The sequence below is a fragment of the Gekko japonicus genome, unplaced genomic scaffold (assembly GCF_001447785.1).
Source record: "Gekko japonicus isolate JY-2015 unplaced genomic scaffold, Gekko_japonicus_V1.1 scaffold2527, whole genome shotgun sequence".
Classification (NCBI taxonomy): domain Eukaryota; kingdom Metazoa; phylum Chordata; class Lepidosauria; order Squamata; family Gekkonidae; genus Gekko; species Gekko japonicus.
In genome coordinates, this window is record NW_015174348.1 from 229,090 (window position 1) to 248,323 (window position 19,234).

Sequence of the window (19,234 nt, forward strand, 5' to 3'; positions counted from 1 at the left end):
AGACCAGCAAAATTTTATTCAAGATATAGGCTTTCGTGTGCAAGCACAAAGAAGTGTGCGTGCACAGGACAGCTTATACCTTGAATAAAACTTTGTTGGTCTTAAAGGTGCCACTGGACTCAAACTTTGTTCATATAGTCAGGTAAGTTTTACCTTTTCGAATGAACAAGCCAAAGCTGAAGGGTAAACCATGCTGGATCAAGAAATGTGCTTCTTACACAGCAGTAGGAAACAGAGATAAGACCATCATAGGCTGGGGAAAATGCACAGGAAGCATATGCTGAAATCAAGGATGGGGTATGTCATACAATCCTCTGAATACATTAAGAAAATCATATGGGTATCAGTACATATTTGATATTCAAGGATGTAACTATGTCTCTATTTTTGAAAAACCCGGAAGAGTCCATTTGGATTCCATCTCTGAATACGGAGTCCTCAATCTGACATTTCAAATGTTACCTTAACACACTGCTTCAAACCAGATCCCCAAGTTCAATAATCCACAAAACGTATGAACTGGACTATTTCATAGACCATGCATGTATTAAAGATGTTCAACATCTGCAAACACTGAGAAAACTCAGGGACCTCTGAACGTCAGTATCTTTGAATATAGGAGAAAAATCCACTTTGGGTTATTAGGACAACTAGTTCAGCGCTTTCTTGAAGGATCGACATTCAGCTAGGGATTTTAAATTCATAGCACCTGAACAAATACAATTAAGCAAATTCATCAAGACTACTATTGACAAAGGGCTGTTGCAGCAGGAACTGATTTGGATAGTTGCATTAAACAAAGTGATATGTACCCAACCATCCAGTGACTTCAAGGACCGGGACCTTCTCCGCTTCTCTTCTTGTTGCAGCCCACTGAGACTCCCCTAGTCTTCTTCCAGACCCTGAGTAACAGCACAGGGGGCAAATCCTTCCACTGTGCCACGATCAAACTCTTGTTAATAAAACTCCTCCTCATGTTTTGTTTCACATTTTATAATGCTTTAATTGTTTACATTTTTATATGTGAAACACTCCCCCACCACCAACAGTGATTTTTTTTATACCAACTGCCCCCTACAGAGAATCAGTATTGGTTTCATGCAGCTATATTCCGTTTACATGCAGTAAAAAGGAAACTTCACATGACTGTAAACAAAGTTCTCAGTGGCCAACAAATTTGAAAGCATAAAGAATTCAGTAAAAAAATGTACAAGCAATATACAATAAGATACCCCAAAGAAAATACATGGCTGTGAAAACTGAAGGCACAATCAGCCAAAGACAAGCACTTCTGAGTCCCACTGATTTTTTAGACAGGAGGGACAAACAGGCTTTTAGCCTTTCAATATCTGCTCTGTGACACTTCAGAAGGAAAACAACTCCATGGCTTTTGTGTTGCTAGAAATCTATTTTGAAACCTAGCACTGTCAAAATTATAATTCTTTAAACTACACTAGCTTGTCATATATGTTTTAAAAATATATATAACCCTGTCAAACACAGGAAGAGCCTCAAGGGCAGTGAACCAGCCAGATTCAGCAGCGTTACTTAAAAGTATTTAAACACATCATAATAAAAAGTAACTATATACTACTAGAAAGTTCCTCATCTTATTTGGGTACTCTACAGTTTCTGGACCTAGTGGGCAGAACCGAGGGAAGGTAATATACAGAAAATTTATCAAAAATAAATCCTAGGTAGCAAACACACACCTTGTGTCTAATAGGTTAAAATTAATGCCATTGATTCTCACAGCTCCTTTGTGGCTGCTAGCTAATTTGGGCTGCATCTCTGGGTTTCAAACTCTGTTTTTCAATAAAGTGGAAGGGAAAGCAAATAGAAAATTTTAACTTTGTATTAAATTTTAAATCAAATATTTTAGTGAAGTGGCTACAGAGGATTTTGAAAACTTGACCAGAAAAATGTTAAATGATTACAAAATGGGAAATGAAGAGCCCCTATCTTATATCTTAATTTTCAAAACTGAAATAAATGTTTGTTGGGAGTAACACTACACTTAACATTTGAGAACAGTAATGTCAAAACAAAATTGGTGAAAAAGTGCAATGTGTCCAGGAACTATAGGTTGTAATGTTAATTACACAAAATCAGGAAAATTAACTACGCCTCCAGGATGCTAATGCATTTTTAAAATGAACATAGTAAATTTTGACCCCTATTGTATAGTTCAAGTTATTCCTACTATAACACATGTGTAATAAAGATGCCATAGATGCAACGAACATGAAGTTGAGCAAACTTCAGAGGACGGCGGAAGACCGGAAGGCCTGGCGTGATCTGGTCCATGGGGTCACGAAGAGTCGGACTCGACTGTGCGACTGAACAACAACAATAAAGACAGAAGGAGTGTATTTTTTTTTGCAAATGCTTCCTTGCAGAAAGCAGATCAATACATAGCAGTCTTATGTGCTAATCCATTCACTTCAATTGAAGAGACCTCCACATACACAAGAGGTTACCACAGAACTCGCTCCATTGAGTACTTGGTTCTCTCATGTCTAAAAGTCATGGAAAGCTCATTCAGCCGATACGGTTTTGTACCCACATTTAGTATATCAGACGTTAAGCATTACCTCAACAGATTCTCCTGACAGTTATACTTTCCTCTGTGGCTTCTAACTCATCAGTGGGCATCTAAGCAACTGATGATTCAGAATGTAACCAGTGAGGCTTGTCGTATCCAGACACCTTTCTACATGCTTCTAGGTCTATGGGTTGTTGTACATCTGCTTTGTGAACATCCCCATTTGGAAGATTGTTGCACATTTCTTCTTGGCCACTGACAGATTTAAAATAAGTGTCACTGGCTTCACGGTTTTGTTCACTCTCACAGCTTTCTTCACCTCTGGCTTCCTGGATGGTCTGGGATTCAATAACAATCTTGCCAGAGTCCTCAAGGTCACTGGTCTCAACTTCTGTTAAGTGATCTATCGGTTCCATTGGTTTTCCATCTTCACACACTGGCTTATAAGATAAAGATGATATAGTAGCGTATTTCCCATCTGTTTTTGTCTCAAAGCTGTTGACAGGTTTTATGCTTCTTACTATAGAAACCTTAAAAATGTAAAGCAAAAGGAATAATTAGCTGCTAGTTACATTGCTGGACAAATAAACATACCCCATGGACTGAAGAGCAGTATTTACTAAGTACGCAGCTTACAAACTATGTATGTTCGTTATATAATAGATGGTAACTAAATGTATTTATTGTCTTCTTCCCTCCCTATCCTTTTTTCCTTTTGCATTCCTCTACATAAAACTTCTATCAGATGTCACAGCCAAACCTGGCATATTCAGGGAGAAATATATACAGCTTAAAGCAAAATTAAAAGGTCTCAAAGCATTGCAGCAGTCACTATCCTTTGTTTTGCATTGTCTCTACTAGAATGTAAAACTCTTATTTTATGTCCTGTCTGTTGTGCTGTTAGTACAGTGCTTAAGAGAACACACTAATGTCTCTACTAGAATGTAAAACTCTTATTCTATGTCCTGTCTGTTGTGCTGTTTGTACAGTGCTTAAGAGAACACACTAAATAACAACTCTGATATCTGTACATGAAAGAGAAAACTAGCCAGCTGTGCATTCACATCAGAAAACCTTCTTCAGAGTGGGACTGACAGCAGGGTTCACAGAATTTTCTGTGTGTTCCATCAGTATTTAGTGATTCAATTGTCAGATGTTGTTATCTGACCAAAAGGACCTTATTATAGTGCAAATGAAATTCTGATGGCTACTAAATGGCAGACCACCAGGCAATGAGAAGGCACATCTTGATATTCAAAAGTGAAAACTTTCATTAGCTACCCAACATGTCAAGTAACCAGTTCCTGTAGTTCATTACCCTATTGTGTGAGCTGGCCTCTGGTTCTATCAGAGAATGAAGAAATGGCTTCATTGTTCTTACTCAATGAGAAAGATCCTAGAAAGGCCATTAGCTAATATTCTGGCCACTGTTGACAGAACAGACTTTGGTGAGGTCCACCTTAATTTGATTTCATGTTGCTACTTCTCAGATGACCACAGAGCCCAGAGAAACACCAAACATACAATAGAGATTCCAAGTTTCGTTTTTAACATATTTAAATGAATGCTCAATAAACACTACTATGGGACCTTACTTAAATAACAGGACTAACAGTGCAATCTTATGCAGACTTATTCTAACCCATTGAAATCAATGGGATTAGACTGGAGTAACTCTGCCTAGAACTCCACTGGCGGTTATTGAAAATGCTCAATTGTTTCTTCAGAGACGGATATAAAATTTTAGGCCTAGAAACTTTTATATCAATTTACTGAAGTACATGGCTGAAACAATGCATGTAGAAGGAGAGTCCATTAAAGTTTTCCCTGCAGCACATCTGATAAGAGAAGAGACAAGAAGCTTTAAAGAGCTGTGGGCTTGGGTGCCATCAATATGCAGATGACACCCAGCTATATCTGATGTTGGGCGGCCGGTCGGACTCCACTCCAGACTGAGTCGGCTGAAATTAAACCCGGCAAAGACAGAGGTCCTGGGTCTGAGTCAAATCGGTCCGGGGTTGGGGCTCCCTCTCCCGACCTTTGATGGGGCACCGTTGGGGCCTGCGTCGGAGGTTAGGAGTTTGGGTGTGCTCCTGGACTCCTCATTAACGATGGAGGCCCAGGTAGCAGCCACTGCCAAGTCGGCCTTTTACCATCTTCGGCTGGCGTGGCAGTTGGTCCCCTTCCTCGACCGTGATGACCTGGCCACAGTGATCCATGCGACGGTCACCTCGAGGCTAGACTACTGTAATGCTCTCTACATGGGGCTGCCTCTGTCGCAAATTCGGAAGCTGCAACTAGTGCAGAATGCCACAGCCAGGCTGTTGATGGGTCTCCCTAGACGGGATCACATCCGGCCTGTGCTGAAAGCGCTGCACTGGTTGCCAATGGTGTACCGGATTCGCTTCAAAGTGCTGGTTCTCACCTTTAGGGACCAGCCTAAGGGACCGCCTTTCCCCGCATGTTCCCCCAAGAGCACTACAGTCAGGGAGCCAAAACCTCCTTGATATTCCAGACCCCAAGACCATCAAACTTGCTACGACCAGGGCCAGGGCATTTTCGGTGGCGGCTCCTACCTGGTGGAATGAGCTCCCAGAGGAGATCCTGGCCCTGCGGGACCTTGTACAGTTCCGCAGGGCCTGTAAAACGGAGCTCTTCCGCCAGGCTTTTGAGTAGGAGCCGCCGCCACCATCATTATTCCACCAACGCCTTTCCATCACCGCACTCTACCACCGCTGGTGCAGGTATCATCGGGGGTGCGGGACATCCCTAGAGGACGACAGGGTTGTGGGGACATATATACTGCTGCTGTTATTCAGCTATAACACCTTCAGAACACCATCTTGGTTCTAGGATTCGGAGTACTGGAGCACCGAAAGTTTATTTTTACTAATTTTAATCAATTGTAGTATTCTGTATTACTGTATTTTATACTGTTTTTATTGTTATAATCTGGCATTTTTGCCCTTGTTAGCTGCCCTGAGCCTTCGGGGAGGGCGGGATACAAATTCAAAAAATAAATGAATAAATAAAATAAATTAAAAACTGATTTATTTGTCTCTGTACTCAAAGGTGGTTTCTTCGAGTCACAGTCCTACAAAACACTTCACAGGAAAGTACTAACTTCTTCACAGTCATGGTTTCTCTTGCTATGTCCTAGACATCAAATGAAGTCTATGAAATAGCTCGCCTTCAGCTATAATAAAAACACTTTTGGGTGAATTGGGACTAGGGATGGGCACGAACTGGGAAAATGGAGTTCTTCCCAGTTTGTGAGGTCCCACGAACTGAGATGAACTTCCCTTGCTTTGTGAACTGGTTCAGTTTGTGAGGTTCATGGATCTTTCCCCCCTTATTTTCTGCTGGCAGTGGTCTCCTTAAATTCCTTCTCCAAGCCCCGCCACCAGCGCCAGCATGACTACCAACATGAACCCACCTGAGAGGTTTGTGGGGCTCATGAGGGTGGAATGGCACAAACTGAGGTTTGCGAACCATGAACTGGGTCAAGTTCATGACAAACTTCAGTTTGTAATTCAGTTCATGCCCATCCCTAATCAGGACACGCTATGAGCTTGGACCTAGTATCATATAGCCTCTTGGTTCCTTGTCTTTAGTATGTATGCCTTTCTCTGTGTGACAATGTGTAGGAAATAAATTTCATAATAAGGAATGCCTGAGAAGTCTGAAGAACAATAATGAAGTTAATATTTTAACATAAAAGGTTTTTATTTATTTATTAAAACGTTTATTCCCTGCCTACCTTCCTGGCTCAAGGTGGCTGCAAAGATTCCACTTAACGTTACTTTTCCACCAGTTCATGGACTAACTGACAGTACTGACACCTCTAGAGCCAGTTTGGTGTAGTGGTTAAGTGTGCGGACTCTAATCTGGGAGAACTGGGTTTGATTCCCCACTCCTCCACTTGTACCTGCTGATGTGACCTTGGGTCAGTCACAAGCTCTGGCACAGCGGTCCTTGAAAAAGAGCAGTTTGTGTCAGAGTTCTCTCAGCCCCACCCACCTCACAGGGTGTCTGTTGTGGGGAGGGGAAGGGAAAGGAGCTTGTAAGCCGCTCTGAGACTCCAAGTGAAGGGCAGGGTATAAATCCAATCTCTTTTCTTCTTCTTCTCTAGGATTATGGTGACACTAAGGTTGATAATGACCTGCTAATACATGGGCTGACCCACTTGATGAACAACCTGTACATAGGGAGCTAGTGTTTTTAAGCATCCAAAGTGAAACTGTTATTAGCATCTTCAGTAAATAATAAAACGTGAAATGAAACATCACCAAATTATTTGATAAGGACAAAAAAGGATGACACTATGAGCAGTATTTTATTACCACTGGTAATTCCTCCACTCTAAGAGTTATGTTTGTGTTTACGACCATCAGACAATACTTGTATTCAGTTATAATGATGCTATCTACATGCACATGAAGTCTGAGTCAATACCAGAGGTATCTAAAAAGAAGCCTTCTTCACTTAAACTTGGTGTGTTGAATGTTGTCTAGTATCAATATAAACAACAGAAATGGCAAAGCTGAGGCTGTTTGGATATTAAAACACAGAACAAGAGATGTTGTAGGCTGCTAAACAGAACTTACCAGAGATTTGGGCAGTGGAATGTTTCTCCGCTTAGTCCATATATGTACCAACAATATTGCAAGAACCACAACAGCCGCAACAAAAACAACAACTCCTGCTATGATAGCTCCCATTGTGCCTACAAAATGAAAGAACAACAGTTTGAGACATTAGCAGGACACTGAATATCTTAACTACTACTATTGTATGTCTAGATTTGCTACATGTTGCAAATAAGCAGGGATCCTATGTTATGTCAAGCAGCCCTTTCTTGGTAGTATACAGCTAATCTGCATGGTACCACTAGGGCGCAATCTGAAGTCACAGCTTTTTGTGAAAGCACACAATGGTATAACTACTAAAAAAAAAGATGCCACTTAAAGGACTTAACAGTTTGGGATGGACAGGATTCTACAAGGAGGGATTTCTGGGGGAGAGGATACTGAGGGAGCCAGTCTGCTGCCATTAGTTTATGTTATCCTAAACCTCTTCCTCTCCCAGAAAAAAAGATTAGGAACTGACAACTACATTACCTCTTGTCAGATGTTCTCAAACCCCCCACACAGATAAAGAACACACTACAAGGTATGAAAGAAAATCTAGCTCTGCATTTAGAGATGGGCACAAACCTTGGACTGCAAGAAGATCAAATCAGTCAATCCTAAAAGAAATCAACCCTGACTGTTCCCTGGAAGGCCAGATAATGAAACTGAAGCACAAATACTTTGGCCACCAAATGAGAAGGGAGCACTCACTGGAGGAGACCCTGATGCTGGGAAAGACTGAAGGACAAAGACGACGGGGACGGCAAAGGATGAGATGGTTAGACAGTGTCATAGATGCAACGAACATGAAATTGAGCCAACTTCAGAGGACGGCGGAAGACAGGAAGGCCTGGCATGATCTGGTCCATGGGGTCGCGAAGGACTGTGCGACTGAACAACAACAACAAACCAGCTCATGAACCAAAATTCAGGCTGAACTTGGACCGGTTTGGAGCTCAGGAACCGATGTCCGGGGAAGGCACGTTTGGCTGTTTGGGACTTCGGTCTCTCTCTGCTGGCTCAGCCTCCCTCGCGCAGCCCCTTTAAATGGGCTGTGTGAGGGAGCCTGAGACAGCTGGGCCAGCAGAAAGGAGGAGCTTCACCCACATATTTAACCTTCTGGTTTTGCCTCACCCCCCCAAAGCGGCAGGGAGCAAAATCAAAGGGTTAAATGAGGCCCTTTCCCGGGTAATGCCCATCCCCTTTCTCCTGGCCACAGTGAACCATGGCCAGGAGAAAAGTGGAAGGGATGTCCCTTCCAGGGTGATCCCTGCCCCACAACAAAACTGGATAGGGTTGCATAGTCTCATTGGCAGCCAGATGGGTAAACCTGGAGGTGGCTGAGGCATCAATACTGAAGCTACATGGAATCAAAATTTGGGCGATGTCAACATCACTAAAAGATCACTCCACAGCAGAATGGGGATTCGCTGGAATATCAGCAGAATCTCCAGCCAGTCTCTAGGCACCAGGCACTAAGATCAGGCTTGGATATGTCCCTAAGTATCTACTTGAGGCAAATTATTCCACATCATAGCAGTTCTGCTCCTTGCCACTTGCTTCTATTCCTCCAAATTTCACTTCTGGTGCTGCAACAAATACCAAGCTAGATGTACCTCAAGAAACCCTAGCCTTGAAACTGTGGCTTGGTCAATGTTAGACACGCTGGAATGTGCACAAAGCATTCATTCGGTAATTACAGAGGACCCAGACAAGGACATTGCCTAACTGCTGCAATCCTCTGCTTTGTAGTGGTTTTTAGGTTAAATGCAAGTGCAGTGCCAGCCTGCCCTGTGCAGACTACCAAAGCGCTGATTGACCTGCATATCCCCGCTTGCCCTCTCTCTATCAACCAGCTGACTGTCTACAGCACAGTCTCTTTGCCATTAATTTCCGGCAGCCTTCCTTTTTAAAAAACATTTCATTTCACTTTTCGTCCTCCTTTAATTTTGCTTCCCTTGGGGGTGGAACACTTTGCAAATGACCGATTCCTCACTTCTCTAGCTGCTTCAAGTCTCTCTGCAGTGTTTCCAACAACAACACTGCTTGTCTGCAGACTATGAATTCTGGGCTCAGAAAAGGGGTCAGTGAAGCAGCTGCCCATGTTTATCGAAACAAAAAAACTCACAGTTCCCAAGTGAGTGAGGAAGACACTGTCACAGACACTGGCTGTGTGCTACTGCTGGAGAGCAGGGCGAGCATGCTGGGCTCAGCCTCCCTGTGCAGGCCCACTTCCCCTTTTCTTAGATTTGATCCCCCCCCCTTTGACTCAGAAATACACATTAAAAATTCATTCCCAGTTTTGTGACAAAGTGCCATTACATGAATACACAAATCCACAACACACACCACAACCTGGTGGTACTTGTCAGAACCTAACTGATAAAGAAACAACTAATTAAAGAAATAATTGCAACCATGTTGGGGGAAGAGTGATGCTATGAAGTGGGGAACTACTGACTTAAGGCTGAAAATCCCAAGCACAATTTCAAGGAAGGAAGTCCCATTTAACTGAACAGGATTTAGTAATGAGTAAAATGCCCCTCCCCCCCGGTCTCTGTCATGGGAACTGGTATTATGGAATCATAATGGGAAACTTCTGGCCAACATTAGGCACTGTATAAATGATAGCAGCATACATGACATTTCAATAATAAGCCCCACCATGAATGCTAATCAATCGTTCCTGAAACAAAATGTGATAATCCCCTTCACCTAGGAAGATTCTGGCCCCAAAAAGTTCAATGGGCCACCAGGTCTCCTAGAAACAGCTGTTCATAAGAGTGGCCAGTAGAGAGGATTCACTCTGCTTGCTACGTTGGGCTCTTTTTACTGACATATGAACACTATGAATACTTGCTAGCAGGAAAGACAAGAATGAACATCCATTACTGATTTTGAAAATACATTTTTTGTGGGCACTCCAGGTTATCCACGGGATGGAAAGGTGATGAAAATCATGCTGGGTGATATGACTGGCGGATTTTATTTCCCTTAATGCCCCACAGCCAGCCACTGATGTGCACATTATGAGGTCCTCTGTGTCACCAGAAAGTTTTACCTAATGGATGTCTTGAAGGAAGAATAATACAGCTGGCGTTTGATACTTCACCACTCAGTGAATAGAATTCTGAAATTCCTTGAACTGAAACACAGTATGTGAACCCCAAAAGAGCCTGACGATACACAGTACACACTTCCATGTCGCAGTCCTCCGGCTCCGGTTCAAACATTTCATACTGAAAGAAAGAACTCAAATTCAGAACTTTGTGTTTGGTAAATTCACCCTCAACAACTAAGTAAGCAAAAAGGATATGATCTAGCGGCTTTTTAATTCAGCTATAACCCATGTGCCCTGACCTGGATGGCCCAAAAACAACAAACAGTTCAGTTTTGTCACTTGAAACTTGTTAACTGAGAAAACCTTTTTATGAATGGCAAAGCCACCCACTCCTGCTTCCTACCCCTCTGCTGTCCCCGACTTTTGCTCAGGCAATCACCTCCTTCAACTGTTCTTTTTTTCCTTCATCACTTGGCTCTTTCTCCTGTTTCTCCTTCTCATCTGACTTGGCTCCCTTGTAACTTCCTCTCTGTTTCAGGATCTCAGAACAAGTTTAGTTCTTGCTTTGTTGCAGATTCTGTTCACTGCAAAGTGTATAATCAGCTTCTGCTCCCCTATTATGCCATTCTGTCTGCCTCTGTGAAAGTTCTGATTCTTCCATTCTGCCTGTTTATTATCTATTTAGCAAATGTATACGCTGCCTCTCCAGAGTCCTATTTGAGGAAATTTACAAGTAAAACCAAATGATCATAAGAGCAACAAAAATTATCTAAAGACAAAAGAATCCATTAAAACATGGCATAAGAACAGCATAAAACAACCACCGAGCATCTTAAAAATATTCATAAACAGACCTCAAACTAGAAGCAGACCATAAAACAGCTTAAATATAAAGCTTCTTAGTAAAAAGTCTGGGTAAAAAAAGTCTTGGCCTGGTCCCTTAAAAGGCAGTATGGTAGATACCAGGCTAGCCTCAATAAGGAGGGCATTCCACAAGCAAGGTGCCACTACTGAAAAAGCCCTGTCTCTGGTTGCCACCCACTTCACCTCTGAAGGAGGGGCACTGAGAGCAGGGTTTGTGAGGCACAAGTGGTGGGAGGCAAAAATCCTTCAAGTCTCGTTGTTGTTCTTTAGATAATCACAACCTCTTCTCTCTTTTTTTCAGCTTCTTTTCCTCTGCCTTAAAGTTTGTCTTTCTTCTGTCAGATAAATTTTGTGAGTCAAACAGCAACTACAGCTGTGTAACAACCAACGCTTCAGAAATATATATAACTAGGAGTAAGGCCCATTGTGGTTAGAAATACAACGAGCTCTAGAAGGAAGCTCCAGGTGAGTTTCCCGGCTGTGGCTGGTGGGGTGGCAGAGGGAAGTGGAAAATGGACAGAGGCAAGCCATGTTTCTTTCCTTCTGCTTAGGGCTGCCTCAAGTCATTTTGCTGCCCCAAGTGGGTAGTACGGGAGGACAGCCTCATGGTAACAGATATGGTTCCCTCCCCCCCTGACTTATGTTGATTTGGGGTTATGCAGTGGCAGCTAAGATAGAAAAGCACCTCCTCCTATGCCATGTCTTCTTGGTTCCAAGGGCTTGGAAAGCGATTCCATAGCCAGTTACAGGGTTGCCAACTCTGGGTTGGGAAATACCTGTAGATTTGAGGGGTAGAGCCTGAAGAGGGCAGGGGTGGGGAGGGACCTCAGCAGGGTATAATGCCATAGAGTCCACTGGGCAAAGCAGCCATTGTCTCCAGGAGAACTGATCTTGGTTATCTGGACATCAGTTGTAATAGCTGGAGATCTCCAGGTGCCGCCTGGAGGCTGGCTTATGTTAATTTGGGGCTATGCAGTGGCAGCTAAGGTAGAAAAGCACCTTCTCCTATGCCATGTCTTCTGGGTTCCAAGAGTCTGGAAAACAGTTCGGTAGCCAGTTACAGGGTTGCCAACTCTGGGTTACCTGTAGATTTGAGGGGTAGAGCCTGGGGAGGGAAGGGACCTCAGCAGGGTATAATACCATAGAGTCCACTGACCAAAGCAGCTATTGTCTCCAGGATAACTGATCTTGGTCATCTGGACATCAGTTGTAATAGCTGGGAAATTTATGTAGGGGAAATGATGTGCTGTGGCTGGGGAACATGGTGATTTCTGGGAGATCTCCAGGACCCACAGGAAGATTAGGATATGTATTTTACCACAGGACACATTCAGTGACTCCCAACAGCAACAGCAAATTGTTTACCATGTTAGAGGCAAAGGCCAATCAGGCCGCATATGCAAATGACCTCTGTGTTCTGACTGGCTATGGGGGGGAGAGGAACAGCAAACTGTTTAGAATGTTGGAGGCAGGACTCAGGCAACACAGCCAGTGGATAGGGAGATCCTCTGAGTGACAGATCAGGGAGCCAACTGATTTGGGAGCGTGTGGAATGTTCAGGAGAGTCCATGACACAATTATATAAAGAGAGATGATAGTGTTAATGACAGACAAAGCAGTAAAGTCCATACATGTGAATAGAACCAAAAAGGTACAGGTATAACAAAGAAGTCTTCAATTTACATTGCTTATAGCATAGGTTTAACAAGAAAGTTTTTAAATTACATGTAACAACTAGCACATGAAGAATTCAAATGATATGAGTTCAGCAGAGAAGTCCTCAATTGCATGCAACATATAAATGAAGAATCCAGATATTATAAACTTCGTCTCGCTGAACTTCCTCAGTAATGACAATGACTATTTGTTTCCTAAAGACAGTGTTTCCAAAAGGTCCTTGTATTAATGGGCAACCAGTCCTATTCTTTAAGTGGAGCTTGCTTCTGTGGCTTTTTAGTCTGCCGGTTCTGGTAACTATGAGAAAGTTATTTTCTGATTGTTGCATCAAAACTAACTATTTTTATATTAGATAAATTTAATCTTAGACATACCTTTTGTGGACTTGCCTGTTTCCAAAGGAATACTTTATAGGTAAAATCAGTGAGGTTTTCCTTCACACTAAGTGGGTCCTTCCCATGATATGGCGTGAGAGGATGCTCAATATCAACTATAATTCCATCATCCATAACAGAGAGGTTAAACTTTGGTGGTCCAATTTGGGCTGAAACAACAGAACTTATATTAAGATGGTGGCGCATGGCACTATACTAAGAAAGGCAATTCCAGCAAACTGAAAAGTATAGGCATATTTTGGAAGTATTTTCAGCAACTAATTTGTTGAAAGAAACCAAGGCTTGAAGGCTGGTTGCCTAGCAAAGGCCACTGAGAAGGCATTCATTTCATAAGGCTACAGGCACTGCTGCTATTATTTTTAATTTTTTAAAAAAAGTTTTCCGATTTTTCTGAAAACTTGGAATTTCTGTCAAGTTTGTAGAAAGATCTGTCTTATTTGTTAATGTTATCCACATATTTGGCCAGATTGAGAATTAGATATATTGATGACCAGTCTATTTGCTGATGTAAGTTTATAAGACGACATGCACACTAACAAAGCTGTACTATCAACAATTTATAAAGCATATGCTGAGCATGAGAATCTGAATTCTGAACATCTCACATCTAAACTTACTGTACCTTTTTGAAGTTCTCAAATGTACTCCATCACAAGGGGTGTGTGTGTGTTTTGGCTTATTTTCTCCAAAAAGCAATTTCCCAAGAAAAATAAACTGTGTATACTTCCCTGTAAGAGTTGAGAAGTAAGATCTTCTACCATCACTACAGCCCTGCCATAAAGACCCCAACAAGGCCAGGCAAAATCTCTGGCATGGAAAGCACAGCTCTGCCCCATACTTTAGGCATGCAACAGGGAAGAATCAGCATGCAGTTCTGTGCCACAGTGGAGTGGCATTACCTGGGTCTAAAACAGCACAAAAAGGGCAGCTTCCTACCTGTCTCTTTGAGAAAGGAGAAGCCATTGGAGAAAACTCCGTTTTAATCACTATTATATTTTTTAAAAATCCTAAATCTGATGTCATTAATCAGACACCACCGCATTAAACAACATATCATGAACTGCAGAGACAAAAGCATTGTAATATACTACTTCTGACAAGTCACTAATATTCAAGAGTGAAATGTTTATGTTTCAGTGGCAACTCACCATCCCTGAATGGACGAAATACTTTACTCTCTTTATATTCAGATTCACGTGATCCAACAAGAACTTTAACTCTTGCCCACAATGAAAAACATCCCTTATTGATCTTGTGGGTGAGGTCACAGTAATGTTGTGATACATTTACACAAGAACTTACTTCTGTGTAATTGTGACTACAAAAGAAAAAGGAAAATGTTAAAAGTTCATATTCAGTGTATTTTATAGCATGGCAAAACGTTGTGCTTGTTACTGATTCCTTATAAGAAAACAACTAAATTCAAGGAAACAAAAATACAGGAAAAGCATAACATGCAAGACAAGGCATATTTGCAGTGAATATTAAATACTCTTACCCATAGCACAGGATTTGCACAGTAAAGAGAGGCTCTGGTAACATGCTTTGGTAATTCCAGTGTAAGGAGGTATTGAAATTATATGTTTTTATTTCAACATTTGTTGGTAGAGGCACTGAAAAGGTAAAAATTATTAATGCTTTAACAGAATGCAACAAAAACTGAAATAGTCACTAAGAAGCTTGTATATGTATGTGCCACTAGGTGTAAGGCAATGATTCTTAACCTTTAAACGACTACTGTCCACCAAGATGTAAGATTACAACTAAATGTACTGAAGCCCAAAGTAACAAAAAAGGACTTTAGAGAACTCTATTTATATATGAACATATTGTACTTGCAATATATGTATCTCAGGCATATATTCAACGAAACCCTAAGCCTAATGGCCACCTAGAGCCTGATTATTGGTATTTGCTATGTGATACTTTATAGGGGGGAAATCCAGGATTTTATTTTCAGTATAAGGATGTGAAACTATTCAAAATTTTGAAGCCATGGAATAAAACCTGGGGTAGGCGGGAATTGAAATTGGGGGGAAATTTTAAAACTTTGTAAGATTTACTATCCTATCAAAATAAATTGTACTATTTGACATATTTATGTAATTTTAAATTCTAAATCTTTAGTTTTGTAGAAGTAAAAATGAAAATATGGCCAATATTTGAAAGACAGCTACAAACTTCTGCACCCTGTGTTACTTTAGAATGCACATTTTAATTTTTGGCAACTAAGAGACTGGTGAAGAAGATGATATTAGAAAACAACAAAAAACTGAAACTCAGTCCAGATGAGACAGAGGTACTTTTGGTCAATGACAAAGCTCTTGAGGACCAAGGAGTCAGCCTGTTCTGGAAAGGGTTGCACCTCCCCCCTAAAGGAGGAGGTTTGTACTTTGAATGTGCTGTTGGATCTTGGCCTATGGTTAGAGACTCAGGTTTCCTCTGTAGCATGTCAGCTTCAGCTGATATACCAACTGCAGCTCTTCCTCAATAAAGTGTGATTTGGCCAGAGTGACCCATGCTTTGATCATAGGTTAGGATACTGTAATGCATTCTGTATGGGGCTGCCTTTGAAAACTGTTCAGAAACATCAACTGGTCCAGAACATGGCAGCCAAATTACTGCTGGGAGCTAGCTGCAAGGATTATCATCACCTCTGTGTTGAAAAGTTTCCACTGGCTGCTGGGCTGTTTTTGGGCACAACTCACAGTATAAAGCCCTAAACAGCTTGGGAACATGGTACCCAAAGGACGAACTCTTTCTGTATTGTCTAGGCTGACAGACTTGCTTTTGGAGTGCCTTCCTCCCTGAAGCTCATCTGGATACTACCACACTTCCTTTTATGCACCAGCCCCAAACATTTCTCTCTACCCAGAGTTTTAACTAGGGGATGTCTTTCTAGTTATCTGATGGTCTTCTCCTAGCCTGAGGCCTGTTTTACTAATAGAAGAAGAAGAAGAAGAAGAGATTGGATTTATACCCCGCCCTTCACTACCCAAAGGTGTCTCAGAGCAGCTTACAAACTCCTTTCCCTTCCCCTCCCCACAACAGACACCCTGTGAGGTGGGGGGGGCTGAGAGAGCTCTGAAATAAAATGCTCTTTTGCAAGGACAGCTGTGCCAGAGCTTGTGACTGACCCAAGGTCACATCAGCAGGTGCAAGTGGAGGAGGGGGGAATCAAACCTGGTTCTCCCAGAGTAGAATCCACGCACTTAACTACTACACCAAACTGGCTATCCTTTCAGACTCCTCCGTTTGTTTTATAGAGCTTGATTCAAGTCCAGTAGCACCCTAAGGACAACAAGATTTTATGGGGTACAAGCTTCCAAGCCTTTATTTCGTCAATTTATTTTTATGCCCTGGCTGTTTTAATTGGCTTGGCATATTTTAAAATGCGTTTTTATTTATTTATTTATTTATTTATTCTACTGATTTGGCTGTTTTATTATGTGATTAGCTTTTGTTTTATTTTTATGTGATAATTTTTTATTGGCTTTGTCCCCCAAAGCTCAAGATTTGCAGAGCATCGGGAGGGGGTAACACTGCCCCCATTAACATCATAGCGTAAATTGCGGAGGCAGAGATGGCGGCACTAGAATTGCTGTCTGTCTGATCCCACTTATTCAGCACGTTAGATGTATCACATCTAAATTAAATTCACACATAGCCAAGGACAACTCATCAGCGACAGTGTAACCCTCAGATATGTTCAGGCAGGCAGCAAAATCTTATCGGCCCGCCTGCATCAGCTGGGACAAACACTTGACATGATCTGCATGAATCAGCCTTGAAAGAATCATTACCTGTCCTGAACAAGCGTTTTACTGCAGTCAGGGACTTTCCAGGGCACAGCCAGGCAGAGGATTTGCATACCATTTCCACCCCATGAAAATCAGTTAATCTTTTTCACAATATACAATACTATTTCCTACCTTCCTGTACTAATGTACCCCACATAATCTTTTTTTATGTCTCCATTTCCCACTCACTACACACCTTTACGGTACAGAGACCAGGGTTATGATCAAACCCAGTACTATAATGTGAAAAGGTAAAGGTAAAGGTTCCCTTGCTCGAAAGCCAGTCGAATCCGACTCTAGGGTTGCGGTGCTCATCTCCGTTTCAAAGCCGAAGAGCCAGCGCTGTCCGAAGAAAACCTCCCTTTAAAAGGATGGTTTTATAAAGGTAAACAAATCTTTTCCCCCCATAAAGTGAACTGTTTTGGCTTTTGAACCAAAAAGGGGTATATAAATGTTCTAAATTAACGTAAGAAACTTTTTTTGGCTTGAGTGCTTTAAAAAAAAAATTGCAATTTCACCCCCCCCCCAAGTCTCTCTCTGGCTCCGTGTTAGTTAGCAAAATACAGCACTACTGTATTCCTTCAGTCAAAGAACAGCACTATGGCAACTGTTCTTGTAATCCTCCAGCCTTTCCTGGACACAGGCCAGAGGAAGCCCTGAATGCAACCACCATAGAGCTATGCTGTGTTTCCTAAGCTAACAAAATCCAGCAGTAGAACAGAGTTAGAGTCCAGTTGAACCTTTAAGACCAACAAAGTTTCCCATTCTGGCATGCACACTCTCCCCCTCTCCAGCCTCGGGGGGGTGGGGGGTGGGGAGCAGACCTCGTTGGAGAAGTGAGGCTGCCAGATAACCAAGCATGATGCTTAACCAAGTGGGGATCTGCTGGCTGCTCCTCCACAGCCTGATAGCAGGCAGAAAGGACTAGGCAGAAGGTCCAGGTGGACTCCTGGCCACAAACACCCATGACCAGAACAGGCATCTCCTCCATACTGCTGATCAGCTGTGCAGTGGGCAGAGATTTAAAGGGCGGAGATGCATTCCAGTCCTTTATATCCTTGCTTGCTATACAACTGATTGGTGGCATGGGAACATGGTGCAAGGGACTCCAGCCTTGGGTGCTGCCTGCAAGCTAGCAGCATCAGTGGCAGTGACTTAGAGCTAGAATAGAACAGTGCTAGATAACACAGTGAGTGCTGAATAACACAGCTTTCTGGATAGGTAGAGAAATGCCACTTGGATATTTTTCTTTGGGGCAACTTGTACTCGCCTGCTGTAAAGAAAGCACGCCTGTTGACAACTGGATTTCTGGATTTCTGGATTACTTATTTAGAATTTGGCTGTAGCAGCTGAGCTTGACACCTAACTTATTTTTAAAGAAAAGGAAGCAAATAAAGGTAACAGATACTAAGACCTAGGCTGATTTCGCACTAGAACTGCCTCGATGTTGCGCCGCCGTTTGCTCCGATACTATTGGTCAATTTCACACCCGAAGCTGCGGGGCTGCATTTTGACTCACGGCTTCGCCCGATTTCCCCCGCAGTTTCGTGATCCTGTTTTTTGAGGATCACGAAACTGCGGAGGAAATCGGGTGAAGCCGCAAGTCAAATGCAGCCCCACGACTTCAGGTGTGAAATTGACCAATAGTATCGGGGCAAACGGCGGTGCAACATCAAGGCAGCTCTAATGCTGCCTCGCATTCTGAAAACAAAGCATTCTGAAAACACAGACTTCGGGTGTGAAATTGACCAATAGTATCGGGGCAAACGGCGGTGCAACATCGAGGCAGCTCTAGTGCGAAATCAGCCCTACTGTTTTACAGACTGAAAGCCACACATACCCCAGAAGAAAAGACAGTCCTCACCAGTATAATGGCAGGTAAGAACTTCTCAGGGGGAAGCATGGAGCCACCAAGATTAAAAGGAGGATCCCAAGCACAAGGAAGAATGACTGCAATATCCAGGGTGTGGTGAGGGAGGCCACTGCAATTGTGTACACACATCAGTCCACAAAGACTAAACCCCCATGACTGTTTTTTTAAAAAAAATAAAAATAAAATCCAGGACTTTCCCCTCCAACAGCAGGCATATATTATGTTTTTATTTGTAAAGCTGTAAAAGATGCACATCTTTGCATTTTTCTTCAGCCTGCCTTACACAAAGGGAAGTAAAAGGTTTCTACTTGAAACATCTTCAGCTTTCATTGAGGAAGGAAATCACAATTGCATGCACAACACTCCTTGCATAACAACTTCAATTTAT

The 19,234-nt window shown here is 42.3% G+C and overlaps 1 protein-coding gene across 1 annotated transcript in view; it reads right to left on the minus strand.

The window, feature by feature from the left end:
- Positions 1-2,332: 2,332 nt before the first annotated feature.
- The window catches only part of IFNGR1 (interferon gamma receptor 1), a 22,298-nt gene continuing 5,396 nt past the window's right edge, over positions 2,333-19,234 (minus strand). The window contains exons 2-7 of the mRNA XM_015424308.1: positions 14,672-14,786; positions 14,322-14,491; positions 13,153-13,322; positions 10,238-10,415; positions 7,153-7,271; positions 2,333-3,075 (exon numbers count right to left, since the gene is read on the minus strand). Coding sequence (XP_015279794.1) covers positions 2,656-3,075; positions 7,153-7,271; positions 10,238-10,415; positions 13,153-13,322; positions 14,322-14,491; positions 14,672-14,786 — 1,172 coding nt within the window. The 3' untranslated portion in view covers positions 2,333-2,655. The remainder of the gene's footprint in view (positions 3,076-7,152; positions 7,272-10,237; positions 10,416-13,152; positions 13,323-14,321; positions 14,492-14,671; positions 14,787-19,234) is intronic.